Consider the following 24,889-nt stretch of genomic DNA (forward strand, 5'->3'; position numbering starts at 1 on the left):
TATAGAAAGTAATCTGATTCGATTCAAATAGTTTTTAGTATTACCCCTGTTCGATGTTAAGCGATAAATGTGCCCTTTCTAGGAAGAACCAGTTTGTAATTCATATTTTAGATGTAGTAATTTATGCTGTTTGTAAATTATCATACACACGTTAGAATTCCTCCTTTTAATGTTTATGCGACGCGAAATACACGAATTTTTATGCAATAAAATTGACTATAAATCCTTTGTGTCTCGCTTAAAATTAGTGAAAATCAAAAGTTTGGTTTTAAATTCATTTAACTGAAACATGTCAGAGATTCATCACGTTTCAATCTGATTTATTTGTATAATGAAATATAATTTCAAAGCTAATCCTCTATACGTGTTCCAGCTGTATAAATTAACAATATAATTTAAATCAATAATAAAGTGCGCAGTGTTTATAATTTTGTACAATATATACAGATATCTTCAAACATTAAATTTACACATTAAACACTATCACTGCATACAAAATGATTTAAAGTAACTACCATTCTAGTAGCACCTTATGATAAATTACTTGCTCCTCAATTTGAATTGGAAATTCTCATGCATGTCATTAAGATTATTTATTTGCTCTTCCCATGTTCTATGTTTAGCTTCTTCTTTAATACTGTCATATTCTGCTTGATACCTTGCTTGTCTTTCTGCTATTATATGCTTATTTATATGCATAAATTTATAAATAACTATTAATTGAAAGAATGTTCCAATCATTAACAAAGCTATACATCCCAAAACTATTTGTCTTATATCAGCAGATTTGCGTTGTCTGTATTTTTTGGGATCTACGAATCCCCAGTGCTCATAGGTCTTATATGGTCTGCAAATAAATTTGTTCTATTGCATTAAAAGTGTTAATAACTAGAAATATTGGAAGAGAAAAAAAATGTCACATCTGTATACCTTCCTCGACTTCGACCATAAGAATAAGGATTCTCTGTGTAAGTATAATTATACTTTAAGCTCATATCATAATCTCTTTTCTTGTTCATTTTACTCAATGTTGAATAAGCTTCGTTAATTTTCACAAAATCTGCGTGACTTCCATCGCTACCGCTGTCAGGATGCATCTAATAATTTTTTCACTCATCATGCACTGTGAAAACAATTCTTGTTCAATTACAAAATTCGTAACTTACTTTCTTTGACATTTTTATAAATGCATCTTTGATTTCCTTTTGTGTCGCGTCTTGAGAAATGTTCAATGTGTCGTAATAGTTGCATTTAGACCTTTAAGAAACATGATTCCACTTAAATATAGGTAAGTGTATAATAAAATATGCACATACATTTCATGATTCTAACCTCTGTGGATGATTATAATTCCCATAATGACGAATTAATACAGGTACCTCGTATTTGTAAATACGAAAAATTTGGGCCATTTTTTAAATACTTAGCATGCAATCGAAATTCCCAATGCACTCGTTGGATTTATTCTGATCGTGCTCGAATTAAGTTCCAGATAAATACAGCATTTTGCAGAATTAATAATTATGGACAATTAAAACCTCAAGTTTGAATTGCACTACGTTAAAATTTAAACTGATATTTTAAAACTATCTGCGCACTTTGTAGATGATCATGTAGCTACATAATTATAAATGTCAATGCAGCTATGGCTTAGTTCAATACGTAGCTTTTAGCTATTCGACACTAACTTCATTGTATTGATTTGATTGAACATAAACAATAAACAAACAAACATGGAAGCACAAGCTTATATAATTTTACTTTTCTTTCCTTTTCTTGACAACTCGGCTAACATTACTTTCTAATGGTTAACATCAAAAGGGGGTATAAACTTGATGAATTAAATATTTATTAAAAACCAAAGTCAGATTTTGTAATATAGTAACAATTCTCATTTGCGTTTGGTGTATAGTATAAAATATATTACAATATGTATACAGGAAACATTCTTAAATCTATAAGATAGGCCTCAAGCCCAGCTCGATGTCTATGCATTTTATGCTTGTTATACGTAATTTATGCATTATTTATTATGCGTATTGTATAAGCTCTAATGTCATCAAAAAACTGTCATTTACATTATTTTCATATTGCATATCTTATGTACAAATTGTACGTTGTGACAATGAATCGTAATGCAAGCCTTCTTATCAAGAGATGTGAGATTAACTAATGACATAGAGTTACTAATTACAACATATAAAAATTGACTTCGTTATGTATTTTCTAGTTAATGCAAACATTGGCTCGCCTCGTGTGTGATTCTTCAAGAATGAAATGCATTGGCACAAACAACTTTCGGTGTATATTGCATACTTATGAAGTTTTGTAAATGTTTACTGTCGTTAGTTCAATTTGTAAGAAGATCGTAAATTTACTCGGAATTCCCTATAATTTTATTTTGCACATTTCGTTCTACGATCTTCTTAAAATTCAACAAATAGATTTATATAAAACATAACTTATACGTCTCTGTCTCACAACTCGCGATAGTTTTACTTTATAGAAATAAAAACTGTCACTTGCTAGTAATAAAATATATACGTATTCATAATTTTTTATACTGCTTTCAACAATTTGAATACAAAGGCAAGTTATATCATTTTGCAAGCAATCTGAAAGTTTTCAAGATCACTACAGATTCAAAATGAGTCTACTCATTCTTATTTTCATGTAACGGGACATTCGGATATTTCGGAAAATCCATAGCGTCCACGGGATTCTTTACTTTAAAACTAGGAAATAAACCATTCATGCTAGTTCGAGTATTATATCCCTTAGAGTAACCGTCCCAATGGTTTCCAAATACTTCGATTAAGTCTCCTTGCTTCAGTTCGATTTCCCCACTTTTTTTTGGTTTGTGATCTAAAATAGCACGATGGGGATGCGGATTTTGACCGCCATAGTAGTAAATATCGTCTAGTGAAGTAAATCGATTGTAGGCATCAGGATAATACGTTTGCATCAACTCATATGCCACACGACACACTTGAGAGCTAAATGTGCATACTAAATAATCGGATTCTGATAAAAGATGTATGTCTATAATTATTCCTTGCAGGGAAGAATCCGAATATCGTCTCGCGACTGACGCCGTTTCAGCAACTTTCTGATCCCCAACTATTTCATAGTTTGGATAACGACTTCTTGCTGTTGTGATTACTTTTGGATCGTCGCTAGCTAAAAAGACCCTCTTCACTTCTGGTTTTATCTCGAGTTCATTATAGTATTGTTCAACTTTGACCATGTACTCGTCTATGTCATGATAAGCAGCTTCAGTTCCAACTTTATCCGTTCTTCTCACATGAACACCAACAATAGGTTTCTTAAAACCGAGTCTTTCTTTTGCGACCTCTAATGTTTTCTGCACATGTTCTTGAGGTCGCATTAAATATTTCAGAACTTGACCTACCCACCATACTAATGGGTGTCCATGAAGTTTCTCCAATCTTGGAGCTAAGTCTGCAGGTACGCTCGGTGGTTGGAACTTTGGCTTTGGATAAACATTATCCACGATTGGCAATGAGATCACTTGCTTAGATGAGTCCCCAGGCCAATTAGCATGGGACGCTCCATTTGTAGACATGCAAGTATCACTGAGTGGCTTAAAAACAGATTCCCAGCCATCCTTATGATACCGCCATCCTTTAGATTTGATTATTAGTGTTCGTTCCGTGCCATAAGCCACCAAGAAACAGTATGTAACATGATGTATCTGAAATTCGTAAGAACTTAATTTGAGGCCCTTCGAACATGTTTTTATTTCTAAATAGTCGTTTTCTCTACCTGACATCCAAATCCACAGCCTTTGTTTAAACTGCACACCAATTTTCTCGCTTTGTTACAATCACCAGGATTTTGTAAGGCCTTGAACCGTCTCTGTACAAGGTCAGACAGATCTTTCGCTTCTTTCTCACGCCATTCGTTGTAGCCATCTGCTTTTGTTAATTTATCAATGTCTACTATAAGAGACTTTTTATGATCCCAAACATTATCTATTATATCTTGTAGTTTCTTTTCTTTTAGTTCATAAGTTGGTTTATCAATTGTTTTCCTAAGCTTATTTAATTCTGCACTAACATAATACCTATCTCAAGAATGAAGATATTATATATAATATTCTTAACACTTAAAATGTATGTATAAGCTATGTCCTTTACATTATATTTACCATGTTTCTTGTACATTGTTTCTTATCCTTCTTCTCAATTCTTCATATTCTAACAGAGGGATACCATGTTTAGAATTATCTTGATCGTTCACTAAATCCTCATAAACAGAAACTTTATCTAATTTTTCATGTATCGAACCTAGATGGTCTCCTTGAACAGGTTTGGACCTTTCTCTGAAAATAATGATACTCTGTACAACGAAAAAATCACCAGTCTCTTTGCATCAAGCTTCAAATAAACATACATTCCTCGATATCACTTTTCTCATACTTACCCTAAAACTATATTTTTTAATGCTTCATTTTGTCTTTTAAGAATTTCGAAGTCATTCATCATTTGAGCTAAACGTTGAGCATTTTCTTTGTTTGTAGGACTCTCATTATTAATTGATAAACTATTTGTTTTAAAGATATGAGATACTGATACGATTAATACCAAAAGCCATGTAGCTAATAATGCTATTCCTACTTTTCCTAACCAGCCAGGTCGGCCTGACCAAAATGTTGCCATTTTATATAATGATAGCTGGATTGTGGTGAGACTTAATGTATAGCATTACGACATCTGTGATCATGAAATGAGAAAATTAAAAATTACTCATTGTGTTCCATATTAACATGGTTAAGATAATTTGCAATATAATTAAAATGCAACAATGGAATTTATGAAGTTCCATTGCTTCATAATAACAGTAAGAATTGCACTTAATGAAGCCACTTTATCAATAAGAATTCAGCAGTAAAAACCATACATAACAATTATCTTAAAGTATGTCGTAAAATATCTTTAAATATCTCAGTTTAAACAGTAATTATAGAAATAGCACCAGAATAATTGTTTCTTTCCAAAATAAAAATGTATAACAGGAGAAAATCTGATCATTTGAAATCTGTCAATGATCTTCAATACATACATTCTATGAAATAATCGCTGCTTTATCAAATATTATAGCAGGTAAAACAAATAATGGAATAAAACATAAAATATCGATACATACGAATAATGTTTAGTTGACATATGCAAAGTTTCGATGTGTGGGACTGAAAAACATCGTAAAATCACTAAGTTGTAGGAAACACGGTCTTACCATGAACTTCAGCACCTATCTAAGAGTCACTTAAGTGTTCGATAAAAAAGCATAAATGATCGTCTAACGTGGTCATAGGAACAAGGCAGCCTGCATTCAATTGACAGGTTGATCTGTTTCATGTGTAGCTTTAGAGTCATTAAACAGAATTTCATATAGCAAGTACTACCAGTATGAATTGCAATCCTCGTGAACATATGTATTATGAAGAGTTTGCACGAGTGCGGTCATAATGTATCCTAATTCGCGGATACGCTTCTCCTAGGACACTGAGAAACCGCTATTAGAGATAAAGCTGTTATCACATCGCACTTACAAAAAACGGCATAAACAGACTGTGCACCTACTAATTTCCATTTCGATAGCAACGCATGTGTATAAACGAAGTCTCGTCGATTGAATAATTTTTTTAGCATTTTAAAAGTCAACGAATACGTATACTTTACTCGTAACGAAGATACACTAATTTTAGAACGTAACTGCCATATTAGATGGCGGTAAAAATGGCACGGTTGATTCTAGCATGGAACACCACTATCTATTCACTCCATGCATGATTCTGTCGTATAACCTAGAATCTTGACACTTCGAGAGCACTGCGTCGTGCGAATTGTGAACGGACGATTAACGCCGGACGAACCATACGAACATTTCTCGAACCGATATTTATAGTGCTGTTGATGAATAATCTGTGCTGGTGAAATTATAGTTCGAGCCAAAAGATTACGGATAATAAGAGCATAAGATTGACAGAAATAACGTATCAGCTCTGCATCGTGTCGCGGTATTTCTAAACGCGGGTTGGTTATTTCTTTACGCTCCTCCCTCCCCGCCAGACCCTGGACCCTATCCAAAAATCGCACAGCATCCTTGCGCGCGAAACACGCGTACGCCGGTGGACGCACATTGTGTGCCTGTAGTTTGCTGTACATATCTGTGAATAGTGTATTTTAAGCGTTAATTTTACGGAATTTAGTGTGTGAAAAAACGCTACGCTTCGTAGTAACTGCAACGGTCACAAATAATCGTTGAATCCGGCCAGTGCATCACTCGACTGGTCGAGTTCCGTGAAACTCCAATCGCGATTCCAAAACAATAACCATCATTAATTGGATCGAATTTGTAAAAAAAAGAGGCAACTGAGCCAACGGCACACGGAATCTGAATTTCTCCGATTTATATTGACTCCTGTCCCCGCACCCCAGTTTCCTACCCCTCCAATTTCTACCGAACGGCCGTTGATGAACAAGCAATTGTCGTTTTTTGTATGTTTCAATTATTTTTTCCTTCCGACTCTGACATTCCCTCAGTTTTGTTGGGCCGTTGATCGAGCGGCAGTGTCGTTCGGTAAAACCCGAAAGATCGAATAGACTAGAGAGCGAGTTGCGTCCGTACGACGGTTCCCTTTGTGTTTCTCGTTTCGTTTTTCGTTTCGTCCGGCAGTGTTGTCAAAAATCCGGCAGCACCGCTCGCGGCCAGCTGCCATTGCTGTACTCTCCTGTGGTGTCTGGCGTTCGTCGATCCGCGGCATCGTAACAAATAGAAGATTTCTCTACGGTTGATCGTTTCCGTTGTCGTTGTCGGCGTCGGCATCGTCGTCGTGGAAACAGCGGAGATGCGACAGTGTTAAGGATCGCACGCCGTCGGAACATGCCCGCGGAACAGACGTAACGGGTGATCTATACCTTTGGCTCCGGACGCCGGTTCTGACCGAGCTAACCTTCACGGCGAAGGTTCTTCTTATCTGTCGAATCGTTGTTGAACGTGTCTGTGGCAGCGGTACAGATTGACAGAACGATGAAGTGGCTCGGTGCGAGTAGCGCTGGTGCTGCGGGCGAACCGGCACCTTCCGTGCAATTACACCATCCTTCCGCTAACGGACATATACCCACGGTACGCACCTATTTTTCATACTTTCTGTTTCCATCTTCGCCGATCGACGCACATTCGCGCGAATATTTTTTTTTGACAACGAAGCTTTTATGTGCTATCGAAATATCATAACCTATCTCACGTGTTTCTAAGACAGAAGAATTCTAATTCACGGAACGTCAATTCGAACGTTCATGCGATCGTATTATTCCGCGTCATGTCTCATTTTAATTAATGCGCCAGAAATCAAGATAGAGGACCTTTATTCTGTCCTCTGAAACAGCAGAAAAGTGCCCTTCCATTGTGCATATGCATGGATATTGCATATGCTTGTGCTTTGTTTGATCCATCATGGCAGAATATACCCTATAGAAATAATGATGTTTGGATCGCATTTACTAAACCGATTTCAGCAATAAAACTAGTGTAGCACTGCCTCTTTTCACTGTTTTTAAGAAGTAGTTGCAAGTTATACATTTTATGGATGTCTGTGCATAGTGAAGAAATTGTTTTGTATCCGCTTATTCCTACCTTGTGAAGATAATGATAAATTTTTGGGTACTTTGTTTATTACTATTGAAATTGATAGTAATTTTGTTATACTTTGTATTGATTAGTTTATGATTACTTTATGATATAAATATTGTATTTGAAGCATAAATTTATTTAATGTATCTTGTAACAATAATTATTGTTTCTGTTATGAACAGGATGCAGAACAATGCGGACAAGTAATGGCTGGTGGTGATAGTATGCGTATTCAACCTGGGCAAACACATCAAATGGGTGTAAGCAGAACACAAGACGATGCCATGGTTGGTTATGTGTTCCAACGGCCAACTGAGCCAGAATTTAATGCCCAATCCTCAACTTTTCAAACAAAACAGGCACCAAGAGCCTGGGCTCTTGCGGACGATGCTATCATTGATAATGTGAGTGTATCAAATTGTGGAGATTTTTATATTTTATAATAGAACCTTGTAAAACATGATAAAACAACTGTTTAAAAAGGTTGTGCATATTTATGTAATAGTTTATAGTTTCTTAGTTTTTTTAAGCAATTTTGTTATCTTATTATACTGTGCTTATTAAAAAAGTATTCTATCCAGCAGCATTGCAAAGAATAATTTCAATGATATTCTGTTACACAGATGCATTTATTTCTTTATTTACTTGTGATTTTTAATGTTTTACAGAATCCAGAAAAGTGGAAGTATCCAATTACCAAACTGAGTGTACCACAGCAAAATCAACCACAACAACTAGGACTACAAACCATGAACAATGTTCATCTACCTTACGAAATACATCCAATGCAACTGAAAGTGAGTAGGACATTCTCAACATCTATAGATGTTGTTCTAAAACTTTTGTAAGAAATCAAATTTGCACAATAAACTGTTAGTGGTGTTGTTGCAATACACAGCAACGGTTCTTATTAACAAATCAAATTTTTGTCTACTTTATAGAGTGGAGCACCTGGAGCAGAACACTTGGTCTATCTCAATAATCAAATAACAGCTCAGCAACAAGTTGCACTTTTCCATCATCAACAGCAACAACAACAACAGCAGCAATTCAGGAACGGTCAGGTAAGCACGACCAAAATCAATTTTAGTAGTGTGTCGCAAAGTTATTCCAATATTTTGCTATTGTATAAGGTAATATACAACATCCTTCGTATTTCTACAAGCAAAATCAAGTCTCATGCAGAAGTGAAAATTATTTTCTGGAAATATGTTAGGCATTACTTTAGAATGGCAACAGGTGGGAGAACATGTAAGCGGTGATTTTTCAGGACAATATAAAAAGTCAAATCAGGAAAGGATAAATTGTGATCTCAGCTTTGTTTTCGTTATTAACAGAGATAAACCTTTAATAAATTGAAAACAACGTAAAAATCACATTTTTTATTTTTGATTACGCTTTTATTTCGTTGTAAAAAATCATCGCCTACTATCGTTACTTTCTAAACACGTGAATAGATGCGTGTTTTTCCCAAGTTTAAACAATGGATTAAGTAACTTTGTCGTAATTATAATTGAATTAAAAATTTAAAAGTCAACCATTCCTAATTCTATCATCATTTTACTGAACGTTTTTACATCATATATATATTATTTAATTTCGAAGTATCACAGCCACTAATAGCAACAGCGAACAATCTAATAGATAGAAAGTTTCCTCGACGTGTAAGAGTCTCGCGTGAATTGTGTCAGGGTCAAAATTTGGCCGTTTAACAAATTAAGAATTCTCCTAACGCTTTTCGAAACAAGGATGTCCAACGTTGTCGACGGTTCACCTCCGAAAATGTCAATGGGGATACGTTCCCCATCATTCCATCACATTTGATTGTTTCAATCAAACAACATTGAACATATTCGCCAAAATTACTGTTCGTGACACCGACAATTATTCGGTCGGGTGGTTGGATTAAGAGAAAGTGTAATACGAGTGTAGTAAGTGTAAACGGGTCGATGGGATAAATGTTTGAAAGAACATTGTTTCGCAAGTAGAGCCAGGTATGGTCGGGTCAGGTACATTCATTAAGCGCGATCAAATTTTCATCCGGTCGCCGTGAGAGGTCGTAGAAACGTAGACAAACGGTAGGTAGAAGAGTTAGGCGAGCGTGGATTGGTCGGCCAGGTTCGCGAAACGGGTCATGATTGGCAGTGGTTTCAGCAGAGGGCGCTCGGCTCGAGCGTCGTTCTTTGTTTCGGTCAAGAGTTAGGAGGGCAGTCTCTGTCGAAGGAGAGAGGCCGGTTAACGAAAATTTGAGAGGAGAGAGAGACGCGAATAAGTAAAAAAGCCACCGTGCTGCGACGACGACGAAGCCCCGCGTTATTTTAACGGCCGATAACGACGCATCTTCGCGATATGCTAGGACGGACGTGAACTTCGAATCAAGAACGCGGTAATCGACTCGCTCCCTCCTGTAAATAAACGCGTATTCGCGTAGTGAGTGTGCAAAGTGCGCGAGAGGAGAAAGGAGGTGGTGGCGGCGACGGCGGCGGCGGTAACAGCAGCGGCGGCGGTGGCGGTGGAGGAGGAGGAGGCGGAGGAGGAGGAAGAAGAGAGGAGCATAGGTAGCAGTGGCAGCATCGAGGCACCCGGGAGGTGTCGAACTGTTTGACAGGCGGCCGAACGCTTTTCTTTCTCTCTCTCTCTCTCCCTCTCGCGTACTGTCGTTCGTGGTGCCGTGTTTCGTATTGTTCACCGGGGCGGTGTGGTGTGCTCTGTTTCGTGAGAGGTCTGTCTCTGTCCGTCTGTCCCCGTGTGTTCCGGAGAGGAAAAACGAACGTGAAAACAACCGGGAGTGGTGTGTATCATATTCAGTGCCGGCTGAATCAGCGTCCGCGCCCCGCGACGCTCCGACGACGTTCGTTCACGCAGACGACCGTCCGTCCGGCCTTCTTGTTTCCTCGGCGAGAGGCGTCCTCCACGGCATTCTCAGGATTTCGCAGATTTCACCTTCGCCTTCGACTCGAAGATAGCTTCGTTCGTCGGGGATAGTAGTGCGTGCGAAACAGTGTGTGTCGAATTTTTCCGTGTACTACGAGGTGTACCATTTTTCGGGGTACCACGGGGTTAACGGTGAATCTCTCGGAGGAGACGCGCCGTGCCGAGGGTACCTTGGAGACGGTGGAGAGTTTCGGTGTAGGGTACGGCCAGGGAGCGGGCACGAGCACAGGCGACTGGATGAAACCACCGGGGGATCTGTTTCTTTACTGCGACATGAAGGATTTGGGGGCCGACATGGTACATTTGTTTTTCTTTTGTCTTTTCTTTACAGTTCTACACTTGTACATCAACGGCCAACTGTCGCCGCAACTCTAGAGTGCGCCTACCTTTCAAATATTCACACGCGCGTTATACGATCGCTAATTTTCTAGGTTATGTTCCAACAAATTTTTCACTTTCGAATGGAAACCTCCATGTTTATCTGCCAGATTCGAGTCCGAGAACTCGATCGGACTTGTTACAGCTGGTAATATTTCTTCGCATAGTCCGACACGAACGAGATTGTTATATTTTTTCTGGGTTTTATTTCTTCTTTTCACTACGAAAGCAACGTTCCGCGAACACCTGAAACTATACCTGTACTTTGCATCGGCAATCGTACGTCTAAGAACACGACACGTTATACACGTCTGTTGCGTGGAGTATATTTTCGTTCCGTGTATCACTTCGCGTTTTGTTTACCACGCTTTTCGCGAGGACGTGCATATTTCAAGGGAGACTCTTCTTTTTCTGAAACGTCAGATACCGGAGAAATCTTGACGAACACGCCGTAAATACTTGCGTTCGCCGTGATCTGTCAAAAGGTCCCGTCCTGCTCCCGTTGTTATCATTTCTTGTACTTTGAATTTTTCTCTTCGTATTTATATGTTGGGTTCAGAAAGTTTTGCGGTTTTCATGTGGACAGACTCCAAGACATGATATTTGAACAATCTAAAACTTTTCACTATTTTTCGGATAATTGGAAAATTTCTTTTTCGTAAAGACCTCATTGTATATTTGCGAAATAGTTGTCAGGATGGTTCCGATATAGAGGTGAGAATCCGCAGAATTTGTCGGATGACCTAGTACATAATATCGAAAGTGGTGTTTACACTCTGCGATACGGTTTCTTTTATTTACTCTGAGCGATTACGAGGCATTCGGCTGGGAAAGTAGCATTACTCTCTTAATTAACTATTAGCTCTGTCTACTGACGTTGTGGAATTTTTGAAAATTCATAACAAGTATGTCAAAGCAATTGCTGTTTTTGTATCGCTTTGGTTTCATTCGGTCAGAGTTTTATTTACGTACAGAAATAAATTCTTTCGCAGACTGTAAATTAGAATGCTAAATATTTTTTCCGTTTTCCATCCACCCGGGATAACTGCAAAGATGAATGAGCGACGTTATGGTTTGTTTACATCTCTGTGGATTGAAGAAGTCTCGTGTCGCATAGCATTCTCGATCGATAGTCGATGAAACGACTGTTTTTATTTCTTTCGCAAATAATCTTTTTCTGCAAGCTTTCGCTAAAATTAATTCTATTTGCAGGTTCTGCAATCTCTTCGTAGTTTAAAACCGTCGAATAACGAAAACAAGTGACTTGTAATTCCTTAGAAAAAATTCGAAGTACATATATAAATTATTACGTCTTGGCACAAGGGTTACTAAAAATAATGTTTTCAGTGTAATTGTAAAGTCGATCGAAAGTCGTCCGACAGTGAAAGAAGTAAACAGAGCATCAGCTTTTCGAGTGACAACAAAATTGTTTGCTAAGACAAAGTAGAGGGTATCGGCGGGAAACAGAAATAGCAGGTTACGTGATTGTTTCAATCACAGTTGGTCGTGGAACCAAGGGAAGAGTAGCTGATGATAATCGTGAGTAAAATTATATTTGTGCAGAGCGCGGTTATACGGAGGTGTCTACAACGGCTATTCAGCCAATCAGGTCCCCGAACTCGGTTAACCTTGTAATGTAACAACGAATCCATTAGCGTTGCCTCATCACCAAAGCTGCTTCATTGTTGCAAGTCTGCTTGCTGTTTTGACCTTATATAAACATTTCGCTGTTCACGGTTAGGAGTTTAAACGATCGTAGGATATTGTGTTACTACAAAATGTCCCGATCAAGTAATTCAGACTGAAATATCATCGAGTTTGTTGCCGAGATGGCGAGCGGACAGGGAGCAGCGGTGCAAAGGGGAGAATCAGACAGCTCGGAGCTACGGCTCAATTTGGGGTCCTTGGAACGCTACTGCGTCCGGCCATAGAAAAAATATGTATCTAGACGAGCAAGCTGAATCCTTGCACTGTTCCCCGTCTTTTCCTCCATTGTTTACGTCCTCGAATTCTATCCAACGAAACGCCCCCCCCCCCCCCCCCCCAATCACGTTCGCTCGATCTCTCACTCTCTGTCTTTCTGTCTCTGCATCTCTCCTTCCATTTAACTTCCATCTCTCTCTTGTGCACGTGAGCAAGCAACGCACGGAAGTATTAGAGAACGTTGGCGTTGTTAGGTGAACACGTTGGCATCCATGCGACGCACACGCGCGTGCTTCCAAAGCAGAGCACCTTAACCTTTTTATGGCCCCCATTATGTGAATTTTATTTTTCTTTGTTATTTTCGATACCGACCAAACACTAAAAAGGTTTCGGTAGCTTTTCTATTTCTCGTGCAATTGTTACGCTACACATCACTAGCTGTTTACGTTGATTACGGTATAATGTTCTGTATTTGCCTTGAGCCGCGCCTTCACGATAAATCACCTAGTTAGGTCGAGTATACGTGATACCATTTCGATTCTCATTGAGCACAAATCTCAGTTGTATTATACTCAGTTTTTGAAGGATACGTTTCCGAACTTGAAGCTCCATTTGCTACCGAATGCTTCTTGCAGCCGATTTTTCCTATAAGTTGTTCTCATCGCATGTACACTGTGGCAAAGCGAGTCTCATCTCGCGGCAGCTCGATGATCAATCAACGACGTCCATTGTCCCCGCGATACTTGGCGTTTCGTAATTCCATGTTTCGCGATTCCGTCCCTCGGAGAAAAGGGGCGGCCGGTGGTTCGTTTGGACCGGAGCCATTTAAATTTATACGGCTTTGTGTTTTGCATAGGACCCCCCTCTCGGCGGTGGGTCTCCCTTCAGGCGTGTGCTAATCGATTGAAACACTGTCAGGGTCTTTCTATGGGCAACCGTGATCCGTGACACACGGTGTGAACGCTGTGTGCTGTGCACCCGAAAAGCTCGACGGCCGGTTTCGCTGGCGGCTTTTCAACGGCCACCAATCGCAGCCGTGTGTCTTCCACTTTGCGTCTCGTTTCGGTTCGCGGCCGGCCGAAAGATTCTCGCCCGTTCTTTCGGTCCACGGTCCGCCATTTTATTCGATCGGGCTTCCCCTCCTTTCCCTGAACACTTCCGAACGCCTCGGCGTCCAGCGGAAAAAGCGTTTTCCCAACGAAGAAAGCAGCCGGGGAAGATGCGAATCTGTCCGCGAGCCAGATTCACCGGCGTACTCTCTCGGCATTTTCGCGCCAATAGAAACGGCAAATAGCGACTCCGTGGGATATTGATTCGCGTGACTCACTATCTCCTGTTCTGGCCGCTTCGAGGTTCAGGGTTGACCTTACTTGTTGTAGAAATCTTTTCCATTAGCCGCGTCATCCTCTTTCCTCGGACGTCTTTTCAAGCGACCGCACATACGGTCATACGGACATCTTTCGACAATCCCGGCTTCGCAGCGTTTCACCGAGAACCGTCTCTCTTCTCCTCTTTTCGTCTCTTTGACGCCTGGTCTTCTTTAACTCCGACGTTTGGGCCCCGAACCCAGCGAATCGCCATCTCAAAGACTGGATGCACTCGCGGCCAAAGGGATGCATTGTGAAATTGCTAGAGTAGTGAGATTTCGATTTCCAGTGCTCACACCTTTCTGTCTTCCGCAATTGGCGACTCCGGGGTAACACTAGATTTAAGGACCACTGTTTTATAGAAGTTCATAAAAGTAATAGCAGTAAAACATTTATTCAGATTTACCAAGCGTAAACAGTCAACCATAATTATGACACTCTTTAGCTTACTCTAAATTTATCTACAATACATTTCAGAATAGAAGGCTCACTGGAAATGTCGGTATTTTTATTTTATATTACTAGGCCTTTGCAGTCGCAGCTATTTCTATTCGAAATCCAAAATAGTTTTCTTGATAGTATTTCCATCTTGTTTAACTTAATGCATTTTATACATATGAAATTCAATTATGTCATTAATGCAATGGCTATGCTTTTAACAGTTTCCTTTTCAATTTGAATAAATTTGATAATATTTAAATTACTTGAAACGCGAATTGTCATTCGACTGCAAAGGGGTGGTACTTAACCATTTGGCTGTGTATCTGAAATATGTCGAAAAGTAAGCGATGACGAGCACACATACTATCTAAATCAAGCACTATACACAGTTTTTCATAGTAATCAAATTGTTTTCTTTTTTTGTTTTGTTTTATTTCGTGTTGGCCTCAACATACTCAAAACATCTTAAAAATAACGAATATATTTCAGCTTTCACGGGAATTGTGATTTGAACAGCAAATTTGTATACAAGACTTAAAACTGTATGACTATATGATGCTAATTGTATGACTATATGATGCTAATTTTTTTACAACATATCGATTTTATTGATTAAGAAATCGAAACAAATATTCGTCTTTCTACTATGATTACCACAAATGTATTTGAAACATTTTGAGCAAATGAAGGTCGTTCTGGCTAATTTTAGAACTATCTCTCACTTGCTGTGACTCTCATAGTTTACGGTCTCACCAAATTTAAATTCTGACACAGAATCATACAATCGGTCTCCTACACACATTCCTCTTTAAAAAAGAAACCCACGTTTTGAATTGTGTGAATCTTTTGACTAATTTGTTTACCATTATTCAATACAATATTTTTCTGACACAAATTTCTCTTTAAAAGAAACCGAATTCTATGGACACATATTGACTCTCCCTTGGACATGCTAGGGTTAATGCTGTGAGAATACTGGACGCTCCGCAGCAGGCGTTTCTGTGTTCCGTTACGGCAGAAAAATATCGAGTGTCACCTCGGTGCAACAAACTTTCTCTTCTCGAGTCGCTGGTAACAGATGGTTACGGGTAGTTATGCAGTTAACGCCTACGGTTGCTCACAGAGTCGAGCCTCTCCGCGATAGTCGTTACACAAGATCAGTGTCGTTTTTCGATTACATTGCGACCGTGGCTCTTATCGCAGGTCCCGTCCCCAGCCGGCTGAGGCCTTGCATTTTTTCCCAAGCCAACGTTCAATCTCCCCATTCTTCTTTTATCATTGCCTTCGTGAATTATCTTTCTCTCGTTCATCTCTCTTGCGGAGAGACGCTTACACCAACCGATTCATCGAACAGTAAGGTAAAAGTATCTATTATGGAAACGCCGCTCAGTTCTAACCCCAACATGAACAAGCAGCACGATTAATGCAATAAAAAATAGATCGATGGCATGTAAATTGCTGTAACAATTCTAGCCATACTTTTGAACATTGTTCTTTATCAATTGACTCGTAGAAATACCAATATTTAACCATCAGTTGTGAACAAATATGTTTATTAGCAAAGGCAGACTTCAATCTTTTCATCGTCCCGATTTATAAAACAGTTGGCACCCGTGTTTCATATTCAATGTTCTTATTTCGAAATATGGAAGACGGGAATGTGGTACGAAAACGACATTCCATAATAGGCACACTCTTGTACTTTATTGTTTTACGCGTATTATCTTTCATTCATATAAAATATACATTTCAAAGCTCGTTAAGTTATCCAGAAATGTCAATATGGTAGCGACGATTACTCTAAGGTTCGAAACATCTAAAATAGGTCATTTCGAATCTTACGGTAGCTCTGGCGTTAAAAAGTCAAATGTATGGTCTTGTCGCAGCTCTCCCAGCGAGAAATCGCGTCGGAGTAGCAAGTGTCTCGATCTGGGGACGCGATATTTTCTCCGGGAAGGTCGAGGCTTGCGGGGAAAGCAAACAGCCGGCGGGAAAATATTCGTATTTGAATCGCGGCCACCGTTATGACCAAGAATACTACGACTGCTTCTGTGCGGCTTGCGCTATCGTGTTCTATCCGCGATAAAAGAGGACCGAGACCCGTTTCCGGTTTCGCGGGTGACGTCAACTTCTGCGAAAGAAGGACTCCAGAAGATTATGCAAAGAGAGACGCCGTCGGAGAAATGGACGATCCTGAGAGAAACGTGAAGAAAAAAGGAGAGGACGGCCGCGATCGGCTACGGGAGTGTTTATTGACTTCGGCTTATATGTCAGTGAACTTACGCAGAGCGCCATCGATAATCGATAGGTTGTCGTCGATTCAAGCCCCGACGAGAGCGGCTCGAGTTCCCGCTGTTATTTAGAATAAATGAATAATACGTTACGTCGCAGAGGCCTGTCCGATGAATTTTCCCCCGATTTTCGAATAGTATCGCGATTAACGTTGCTCTCCAGCTACTGTCAAGCCCCTTTACAGAGGAAGCTCAGCCTTTTAAAGAAAAGCGCAACGCGTTCTCTATCGGATCGTACTTACGATCGAATTAATTACAGTCGAATCTTCGCTCCGCACTCAATTTCTTCAACCTAATGTGCCCATCGTGTGTCAAAGTGACACTATTGTAAAAAATCAATATCATAAGAGGAAATTATATGCGCACTATTTTCTTCACGTTTTTCACGTGACATACAAACTGCTATTTTATACATATCGGCAGCGTACACACATTATGTATATTTGCGTATATTTTTTAAGACGTACAACGAAGTGATTACTAGCTGGTTGCCTCATACATTCGTTCAAAATTTTTTCGAGGTATTGGATTCGAGCTCCTACAACTTCTTCTACAACTGTTTCAACGAAAAGAAAAGTGATGTCTTCTCCTGCTCGTGAAATTTGCGTGTATCAAATTTTTATGTCATATATTCTTTTATAGATAACACTGGGTCGTATGCATTTATGACAAAAAAGAACAGATCAAATTTAGAAAAGCAAAAATATCTTTGACATTGAACAAATCTAAAAAACACTATCGTATTCTTGTCACCTCATTAAAATGGCTAAAGGAGGAATTTTTATTTCGCATAAAAAAATCGCAGCTTAATAATAATAATAGATTCATATACTTCATGTTAAGAAAATAAAATTATTAATCCCAGGAAGGGATGAGGATTAAAGGACACCGGAACCAGTAACCTCGTCGGAGAGGGTGTCGAGCAATTTGTTAATCGTTGCCGATAATTTCAGTTGCGTCAACCGGATGACCGCTCGGATGCGCTCGTACGCGAGTCGCCGGCGAGCTGTTACGCGACTGCTCGGCGTAATCGTTTCGTATCGTGTAATCGGTTTCTCTGATTCGGGACTTTCACTCGGCGTCGAGCTGGAAGCGCAGACATCGCTCAGACGTCGTCGGCGAATTCGCGGGAACGCCGATATCGGCGTCGAAATGGCACGATTAGCATGGAACGAGAAAAGTCGATCGAGCTTCCGCGCTTCCCTTTTTTGGTAGACGCGGCGTCGGAGCAGCGCAAAATTGTGCAAAATTCAAGTCTCAGATTTGATAACTTTTCGAAAAATCAAAGAATAATTCCGGCGATAACTAAGCGGAATTAAAGCACGAGAGTTCTTACATCATCGTTGTCCATTTTTATTTTTCCACCTGGTCGCCCCTCTTCGCTAGCACCTAATCGATCGTCTGCCCTTTCCGAGCCCAATCAAAAGGAAGTTGGAATTCCAATTTTTTGAAATTGTTAAGGTTGTCTTCATTGCGCAGGGTAAACCTGCTTAATATGGAACCCATATATTTTTTAAATTGTAATCTTCGATTAAAAGAAAACTTTTATCGGAAGTAGATACACGTTCAAAAATTAAAAATATGTAAATTTACACATCTGAAAAATAGGTTCCTAATATGAGACCTAAATTGATTCTGTTAAAATTTTTTAATTCTAATCTATTTCATCCAATGAACTATATAATAGTGTCTATGAAGATAATTATATGTACATCTATTATTCTTTAGAGATTTCTTATTCACAAAAATATTATTTTAATGTAAAAACACGATCTCTTAATTTTTGTTTTAATCCAACCAATTGTAATCTTTGAGAACAATTATTTAACCATTATCTAGTATATCAGTCCTTATATCATTTAAGAAAATTTCAGGATTTTTTTTATCCAATTTGAAAAAAGTTATACCGGTTTGGAAAGTATCCAAATATTTTCGAGACTAACCACGCAACAGAAAAAAAGCTAGGTTTTACATATTAGACAGCTTTAGCCTACATTTCGAGAGCGATTTCTAACGTAAAGATGCAAATAGAAACGGCGGCGAACTATCAAGGTTCTGGCCGCGTTCCCTTCGTTTATTAGAACCGGCTGATTTGTGTGGCGGTAATAAAATCGAATTCGCATGCGACTCACGTAACCGCTGTCGCTGGAATCGAATTGAGGGGGTGGTTTTCGCGGATTCCTCTTTACCGTAGGAATCGTCGGTCACCTCGTATCGTATTCCGCCGTTTCTGCTGTCATGCGGTGACGTATCCGCGCCGTGACTTGTGCGTGTGACGTGTGATGCCTGTGTCGTTGAACCTAAACGCATCGGTCACGCTCGCGGAATCGTCATCGGGTACCCCGACTCGACCGTACGCGGTGCGGCTTATTACGCGAAGGAGAAATTCATTTCCATAGGCCTTTGTAACGCCACTGGAAACTAGCGACAGCGGCGTTGCCAGTGTCATAAGACCGATAGCATCGATCTAGCTGGCCGTTGGTCCCGCCTACGGCAATTACGGATACCCTTCATTCACCTAATGTCCTCCATTTATATTCTCGCGTTCGCTCGATCTCGATACCTCGATCCCGCATCAGTGGAGGTACCGATTCGACGAAACTGATCAGGTTTCGTCCTCGAACAAATACCGGTGAGCGGAAGGGACCGCGCGAGGATCTTGCATAACAAAATATTATCTTCGCCAAAAAATTCCCACCGATTCGACGTTTCAACCCGAGCGGATAAACTCGATTTCTCGCCGTTAATTCATCGCGCCGGAACAATGCGACTGCGTCAGCGTATATTCTGCATATGTAGCTTCCAATCCGGCCGATTCCTCTTCAATCTTATTGATCAATTGAACGGGCTAATTATCAATTAGATCACACAATATAATATAAAAAATGGTTTAGTTAGTGAGTATAATTGCATCAAATATTTGAGAATAACTAAAAAAGTTAATCTTGATGCAAATTTTCTGTTTCTATTAGTTATAGTATCTAATTCCGAAGCAGACTAGAACGTGATACGGGTTGTACAAGCTACAAAATGGTCGCGTGTTTCTAGTGCTCGCAAGAAGTAAATCCGATGTATCATGATCAGTCGTGCCATTCGATCCTAATGCAACAGGACGCGTGTGCGCTCAATCTTCAAGCTCGCCAATCTCGAAAACCATTGTTTCTTCTTCTCTACTTATTTTCTAATATGAAACCACCGTCTCTTGAACACCCCGTACCACCCCTTCCGACACACTCCACATGTTTCTCACTCAGCTTTACGACTGCCTGTGTTGCTTTTTTTGGCTTTGGTACCCCAACAAAATGTTTGTGTACCTTCTTAACACCATACTTAGTATAGTGTCGAGTGACTCGTTTCTTATTCTACAATTATGAAAATTATAAAAAAAAACATTACTATGGAATTTGAATGAATTATATTATTGAAGTAATTATTACGATGAAAGCTGTGCATATTTAAATATCTTGGATCTTGGTAGATCCACGATCAAAATTTGGTTTCTTGTTTTACAATTCTACAAACTGAAGATTCAAGAAATTTATAAACTTTTTCTTTTGAAATTTTAGTCAGAGCTTCTTTTATGAAAAATGTTTGCTTAAATTACATCATTGAAGCAAGTTTAAATATGAGAAAAAGCTGTCGTCAAAGACGGCAGACATTTTTAAATAATTATATTATGCAAAGTCAATTTGATGGTCTTTACGCGATATACAAAAGTATGATCGTCACGTAATAGTGACGCTGATAGCGAACGTAATAAATGATTTTCGCCAAAGTAGTTTCTTTCTGAAGCTTTCCTAAAACATATCAGCCAGAGGTTTCGTATTTCTCGCTCAGCTATACATTGATTTTGATCGTCATATAAGGGTTCGAAATCGTATATCGGTGGGAAATTCCTACGAGTACGAAGTCACAGTAACAGGGAAGTGTGCCAACGCATTGCGACCGAACTCCAGCGGAAACCTCGGCGATAGGAAGATAGTCGAATTTTTTACGGCAGCTAATAGAAACAACCCCTTAATGCGTGGCCAGTGCGCACGCATTTCGTGTAAGCAGGTGCACGCACACGAGTCACCGGGTCTCGAAGAAAGAGGCGAAAGGGTAGAGGAAATAATCGAGGGTGCGTCGAAGGAGGAGGGAAGACTGGAGACATGCAGACACCATAGGCCAGTAGGCAGAAGCAGGCAGGCAAGCAACCGAGGAGCCGAGGAACTGAGGCAGGCAGTCAGGCAGGCAGGGTTCGCCTCCCTCGTGCCTGCCGTTGATTCTCTGCGAGGACAGTGGCCGTGACCCGAGGCCGAGGGGCCTGGGGAGGGGTCGGTGGCCCCGTGGCAGTTTAGCGACGACGTCCACGCTGCCTCTCGTCTCCTCTTCTCGGTGGGGGCAGAGCCTCGTGGGTGTGCAGTGTGCGCGGGGCGGTTAGGGGAATCGCGGGTCGCTGATGGTGGGGCGAGCCGGGCTTCTGGAGGGGCGATCTCCACGTCTGGTAGGGCAGGGCTTGGGGTATAGAAAGCTATAGCGTTCGCTTTGTTCAATGAGAGCGCCGGCAAGCGCTCTGTTTCGTCACGTCTCGACCCGTCTCGTTCCGTTCCGTCTCGTCTCGCCTGATTCTCGGCTTCTTCTTCCCCTCTGTTGATCGGTCTCTCTCTCTCTCTCTCTCTCTCTCTCTCTCTCTCTCTCTCTCTGTTTCTCTTACTCCCGCCAGGTACCCTCGTTTTTTGCCTGTGTTTTCCTCCCTGCCGTGGCTGCGCCCAACGTGCAAAAGTGCTTCTGCTGCCGGCTGGACGGTTCCGAGGGATAGAACCAAATCGCTTCCTCTTCTAGCCAACGAGAGTTTCGTCTCTCTCCCCTACTCTCTTTCTTTCTCTCTTTTTTTCTTTCTCTCACTTTCTTCATCCGTCCCTTTCCCCGCAGGTTTTCTTCTTGCTCGCTTCTTCGGTTCCGAGACATGGAATGCTAACGCTCGCGCGGTCTCGCCTAACGAACGCATCCGACCTCTGTTCGGCGCTATTGTTGTACGAGTTTCTCTCGATCGGAGCTAAAGCACCTGTTACGAACCTCAAAACAAAAAGGCCTGCTTTCGGGGCTAACGTCTCCTCCGATAGTAGTACTCTAAGCCCTGATCCTCCCCACCATGCGCAAGGCTAATCCTCCGAAGAAAGCTATCTTCGGCATCTCTTCTTCGTCCCTTTAATTCTCGACCAGCCGACGCCAGGCTAGTCTGTGTACACTGCCAGCCAAAAGTAACGGTCGGAGGGTATTTTGTTGTATATATAAAACCAGAGCCGGAAAAATCGGTTCTTTCAATAGGAAATAGACTACAAATCTTCTTATCTCCTCCTGTAATACAGAATTTGACAGATGAACTGTTTCTGAAGTTGTAGCTATATATGGAAATATCATTTCAAATATAATTATCCATAACTACCATCTCAAATGAAAGTTTGTTTGTAAAATTCTGTATTACATGAGATAATCTAGTTTTTCCCAGCCCTGTATAAAGTTCAAGCTCGCAGGCTCGCGTAACAAAGAATGGATGTGTATCTATTTCAATATTTTAACAGGACGAAACATGTTGCAAAATTAGAATGTCAGGTGATGACTAGACTCTGCAACATCTTGTGTAAAATAAAAACTGTCGTAATAATCGTAATAAATTAAAAATAGCACATCAACATATTTCGATGATCTTGTACTATCTTAAGTTCCACTGAAACATTTTTATTATAAATGTATAAAATGCGCAATTTAGTGATAACTGCTGAACGAGGAAGTAAGGAAATGTGAACAAATGATAACAGAGCTCAGTACAATAGATAACAATAGGATACATACACAAACGTCCGAAGTTAAAGAAACATAATTGTTATCTCAATTTGATAGAATGTAATAGATGACATAACGCACATGACCAAAACACATCTCTACCTTCTCCACTCCGGAGCTAGATCTCTTACGATAATTACCTTTGTTCTTAAAGAAAGCAGTATGTGGTCGTAAAGTATTTTCATAACTTGGAGTTGCTAGACATCATTTGGGGCTTGTCTGTCATATTTGAATCCGTGATTCTATTAAATTGATCGAAACTAGAATAGCGTCAGGCAATCTGCCTTTTGTTCGTGTAAAATAAGCTGTAGAGTTCTGTTAGAGAACAGGCAAAAAAAAATCAACAAAGTTACTAAATCTATTATACTTAGTTACTAAGTCTATTTTAGCCGTTGCTAATAGCTGATCAATACAATTGTTAGAGCCATAGAGTGTGCGATGAGATTCGACAACATATTGTTTTGGAAACGTTGACTAGGAAAGGTTTAGGAAGAAAAAGCAGGTTTTAGTAACACTTCAGCTATCGGAAGACTTCTCAACAGCTTTGCTATAGTATCCTTCTCAACATTAATACCGAAATAAATGATTGGTGACGTCGCTCGAGATAACTTGTTCAAATTACCATCTGTCTCCGATTCTTGACATACCATCTCCGACAGATAAACATCTCGCGAAGTCGCAGCCAGCACACTTGTCGATTCGAAATAAGAAACCTTAAAAGCCTCCTCCGTCGCAACAGCTGTCCACCCTGCTCCCCTAACTCCTGAGTTACATCGCACGAGACCGCGAGAACACGAAAGGAGCGTTCCGCGTCTCCTTTCCTCGCGGTTCGACGACCAGGACGTGATCGCGCGCGTTCCGTCAAGGCCTCGCGGCAACCTCCGACCTAGTCGTAAATTCGACGGAAGCTAAATAGCTTCCGGCTAGCCGTCTCCCTGGCGACCTCGCCGCCTTATCCTACCGACACGATGCGGTGACGGAATATTCCATATTTTCGGTTCGGCATTAGTTATTCAGGAGAAGCAGAGGACTGGAGGTAGACAAGCTGGCGCGAGACGGGACTAGACTTTCTCTAAATTGATTCGTCGTAGTACGCGGGTTGCTCGTTAACGTGGCGGCGCATCCAGGATGCACGAGGATGTGCCCATCAGTTAATCCGTGGAAATGGATTATTATATCGAGGTCCCCTCTTCGTTCGCGTTCCAGGAACGAGAAAGTCGACGGTGGGTTAGGCTCTTCTCTCCTCTCTTTTTCCGTCTCTGTCTCTCTGGATTCGGCTCGGTTTTCGGTCCTCCTACGTTATCTCTCTCTCTCTCTCTCTCTCTCTCTCTCTCTCTCTCTCTCTCTCTCGCTCGCTCGCTCGCTCGCTCTCTTCCCTAGGCTGAACGTGCAAAAGCGTCTCTGCTGGCCGGCGACACGGTCGATACTCGCGGCGTATCGCCCCCGGTTGACCGAGCCTTACCCTTACCCTTACCCTTACCCTTTCCCTTACCTTTACCTTACCGAACGGAACCTTTCGTTAGGGATGGAATCAAGTTCAATATGCAGTCGCGAGCCCCGAGTCAGTTACAATAGCCAAGTTTGGACTCGCCGCGCCGGCTCCGCAGACTAATTAAAACTAACGTCCGACGGAATCCTTGATCCGGCACCGCGGTGCATTCAGCCTTCGCAAAGTGCCCCCTTTCCAACCCCGGAATTATGGTCTCGCGGCTTACAAAGACACACTACCAATGGGAGGCAATATACCGTCGATGCACAGAGATCGAAATGGCCGATCTAGGTAGACAAAACTGTTTTCAACAGTTTAAAAATCTTAAACACGGATGTTATGAAGCCTGTAATTATATGGGGAAAAACGTTTACACGTTGTAAAAATTTATTTTTTTATTTTTTGTATATAGGTTGAATAATGTATCCGGAACTTCGAGCAATATTATCAATTAAAGCAGACATCTTTTATTCCCTAATACTTTCCAACTAGTGTGGTAAGGTTTCCGTGAAAATTAAATCACAAAGTTTTATAGTAAGTTATGAATCTAGCTATTAGATGTTCAAGCAGCTAATAGATTT

At 40.5% G+C, this 24,889-nt stretch overlaps 3 protein-coding genes across 8 annotated transcripts in view; 1 reads left to right on the plus strand and 2 right to left on the minus strand.

Annotated features, from left to right (window-relative positions):
- Positions 1 to 303: 303 nt before the first annotated feature.
- Positions 304 to 1,665, minus strand: LOC144470722 (uncharacterized). The gene is made up of 4 exons (XM_078182201.1): positions 1,333 to 1,665; positions 1,167 to 1,257; positions 931 to 1,097; positions 304 to 847 (listed from the first exon to the last, which is right to left on the minus strand). The coding sequence occupies exons 1-4, from the start codon at positions 1,410 to 1,412 to the stop codon at positions 541 to 543; spliced, it is 645 nt and encodes a 214-aa protein (XP_078038327.1). The 5' UTR covers positions 1,413 to 1,665; the 3' UTR covers positions 304 to 540.
- Positions 1,666 to 1,829: 164 nt separating this feature from the next.
- Positions 1,830 to 5,849, minus strand: Fuct6 (alpha-(1,6)-fucosyltransferase 8). Of its 4 annotated transcripts, none has more exons than XM_078183904.1 (5): positions 5,607 to 5,849; positions 4,447 to 5,528; positions 4,172 to 4,345; positions 3,787 to 4,087; positions 1,830 to 3,715 (listed from the first exon to the last, which is right to left on the minus strand). In XM_078183904.1, the coding sequence occupies exons 2-5, from the start codon at positions 4,680 to 4,682 to the stop codon at positions 2,654 to 2,656; spliced, it is 1,773 nt and encodes a 590-aa protein (XP_078040030.1). In that variant the 5' UTR covers positions 4,683 to 5,528; positions 5,607 to 5,849; the 3' UTR covers positions 1,830 to 2,653. The 4 variants fall into 4 exon arrangements, with proteins under 4 accessions (XP_078040030.1, XP_078040031.1, XP_078040028.1 ...); XM_078183905.1 differs by having other exon boundaries at positions 4,447 to 4,736; positions 5,576 to 5,849; XM_078183902.1 differs by having other exon boundaries at positions 4,447 to 4,736; positions 5,260 to 5,849.
- A 580-nt stretch (positions 5,850 to 6,429) lies between these two features.
- The window catches only part of Pum (pumilio), a 170,760-nt gene continuing 152,300 nt past the window's right edge, over positions 6,430 to 24,889 (plus strand). For 2 of the 3 annotated variants that reach the window (XM_078183899.1, XM_078183900.1), the window contains exons 1-4: positions 6,430 to 7,152; positions 7,842 to 8,063; positions 8,328 to 8,456; positions 8,601 to 8,723. In XM_078183899.1, the coding sequence (XP_078040025.1) occupies positions 7,057 to 7,152; positions 7,842 to 8,063; positions 8,328 to 8,456; positions 8,601 to 8,723 (570 nt within the window). In that variant the 5' untranslated portion in view covers positions 6,430 to 7,056. Of the gene's footprint in view, positions 7,153 to 7,841; positions 8,064 to 8,327; positions 8,457 to 8,600; positions 8,724 to 10,206; positions 10,891 to 24,889 lie in introns of those variants that run through there. The other variant, XM_078183901.1, reaches the window with a different exon arrangement.

Source organism: Augochlora pura, chromosome 6 (assembly GCF_028453695.1).
Source record: "Augochlora pura isolate Apur16 chromosome 6, APUR_v2.2.1, whole genome shotgun sequence".
Lineage (NCBI taxonomy): Eukaryota > Metazoa > Arthropoda > Insecta > Hymenoptera > Halictidae > Augochlora > Augochlora pura.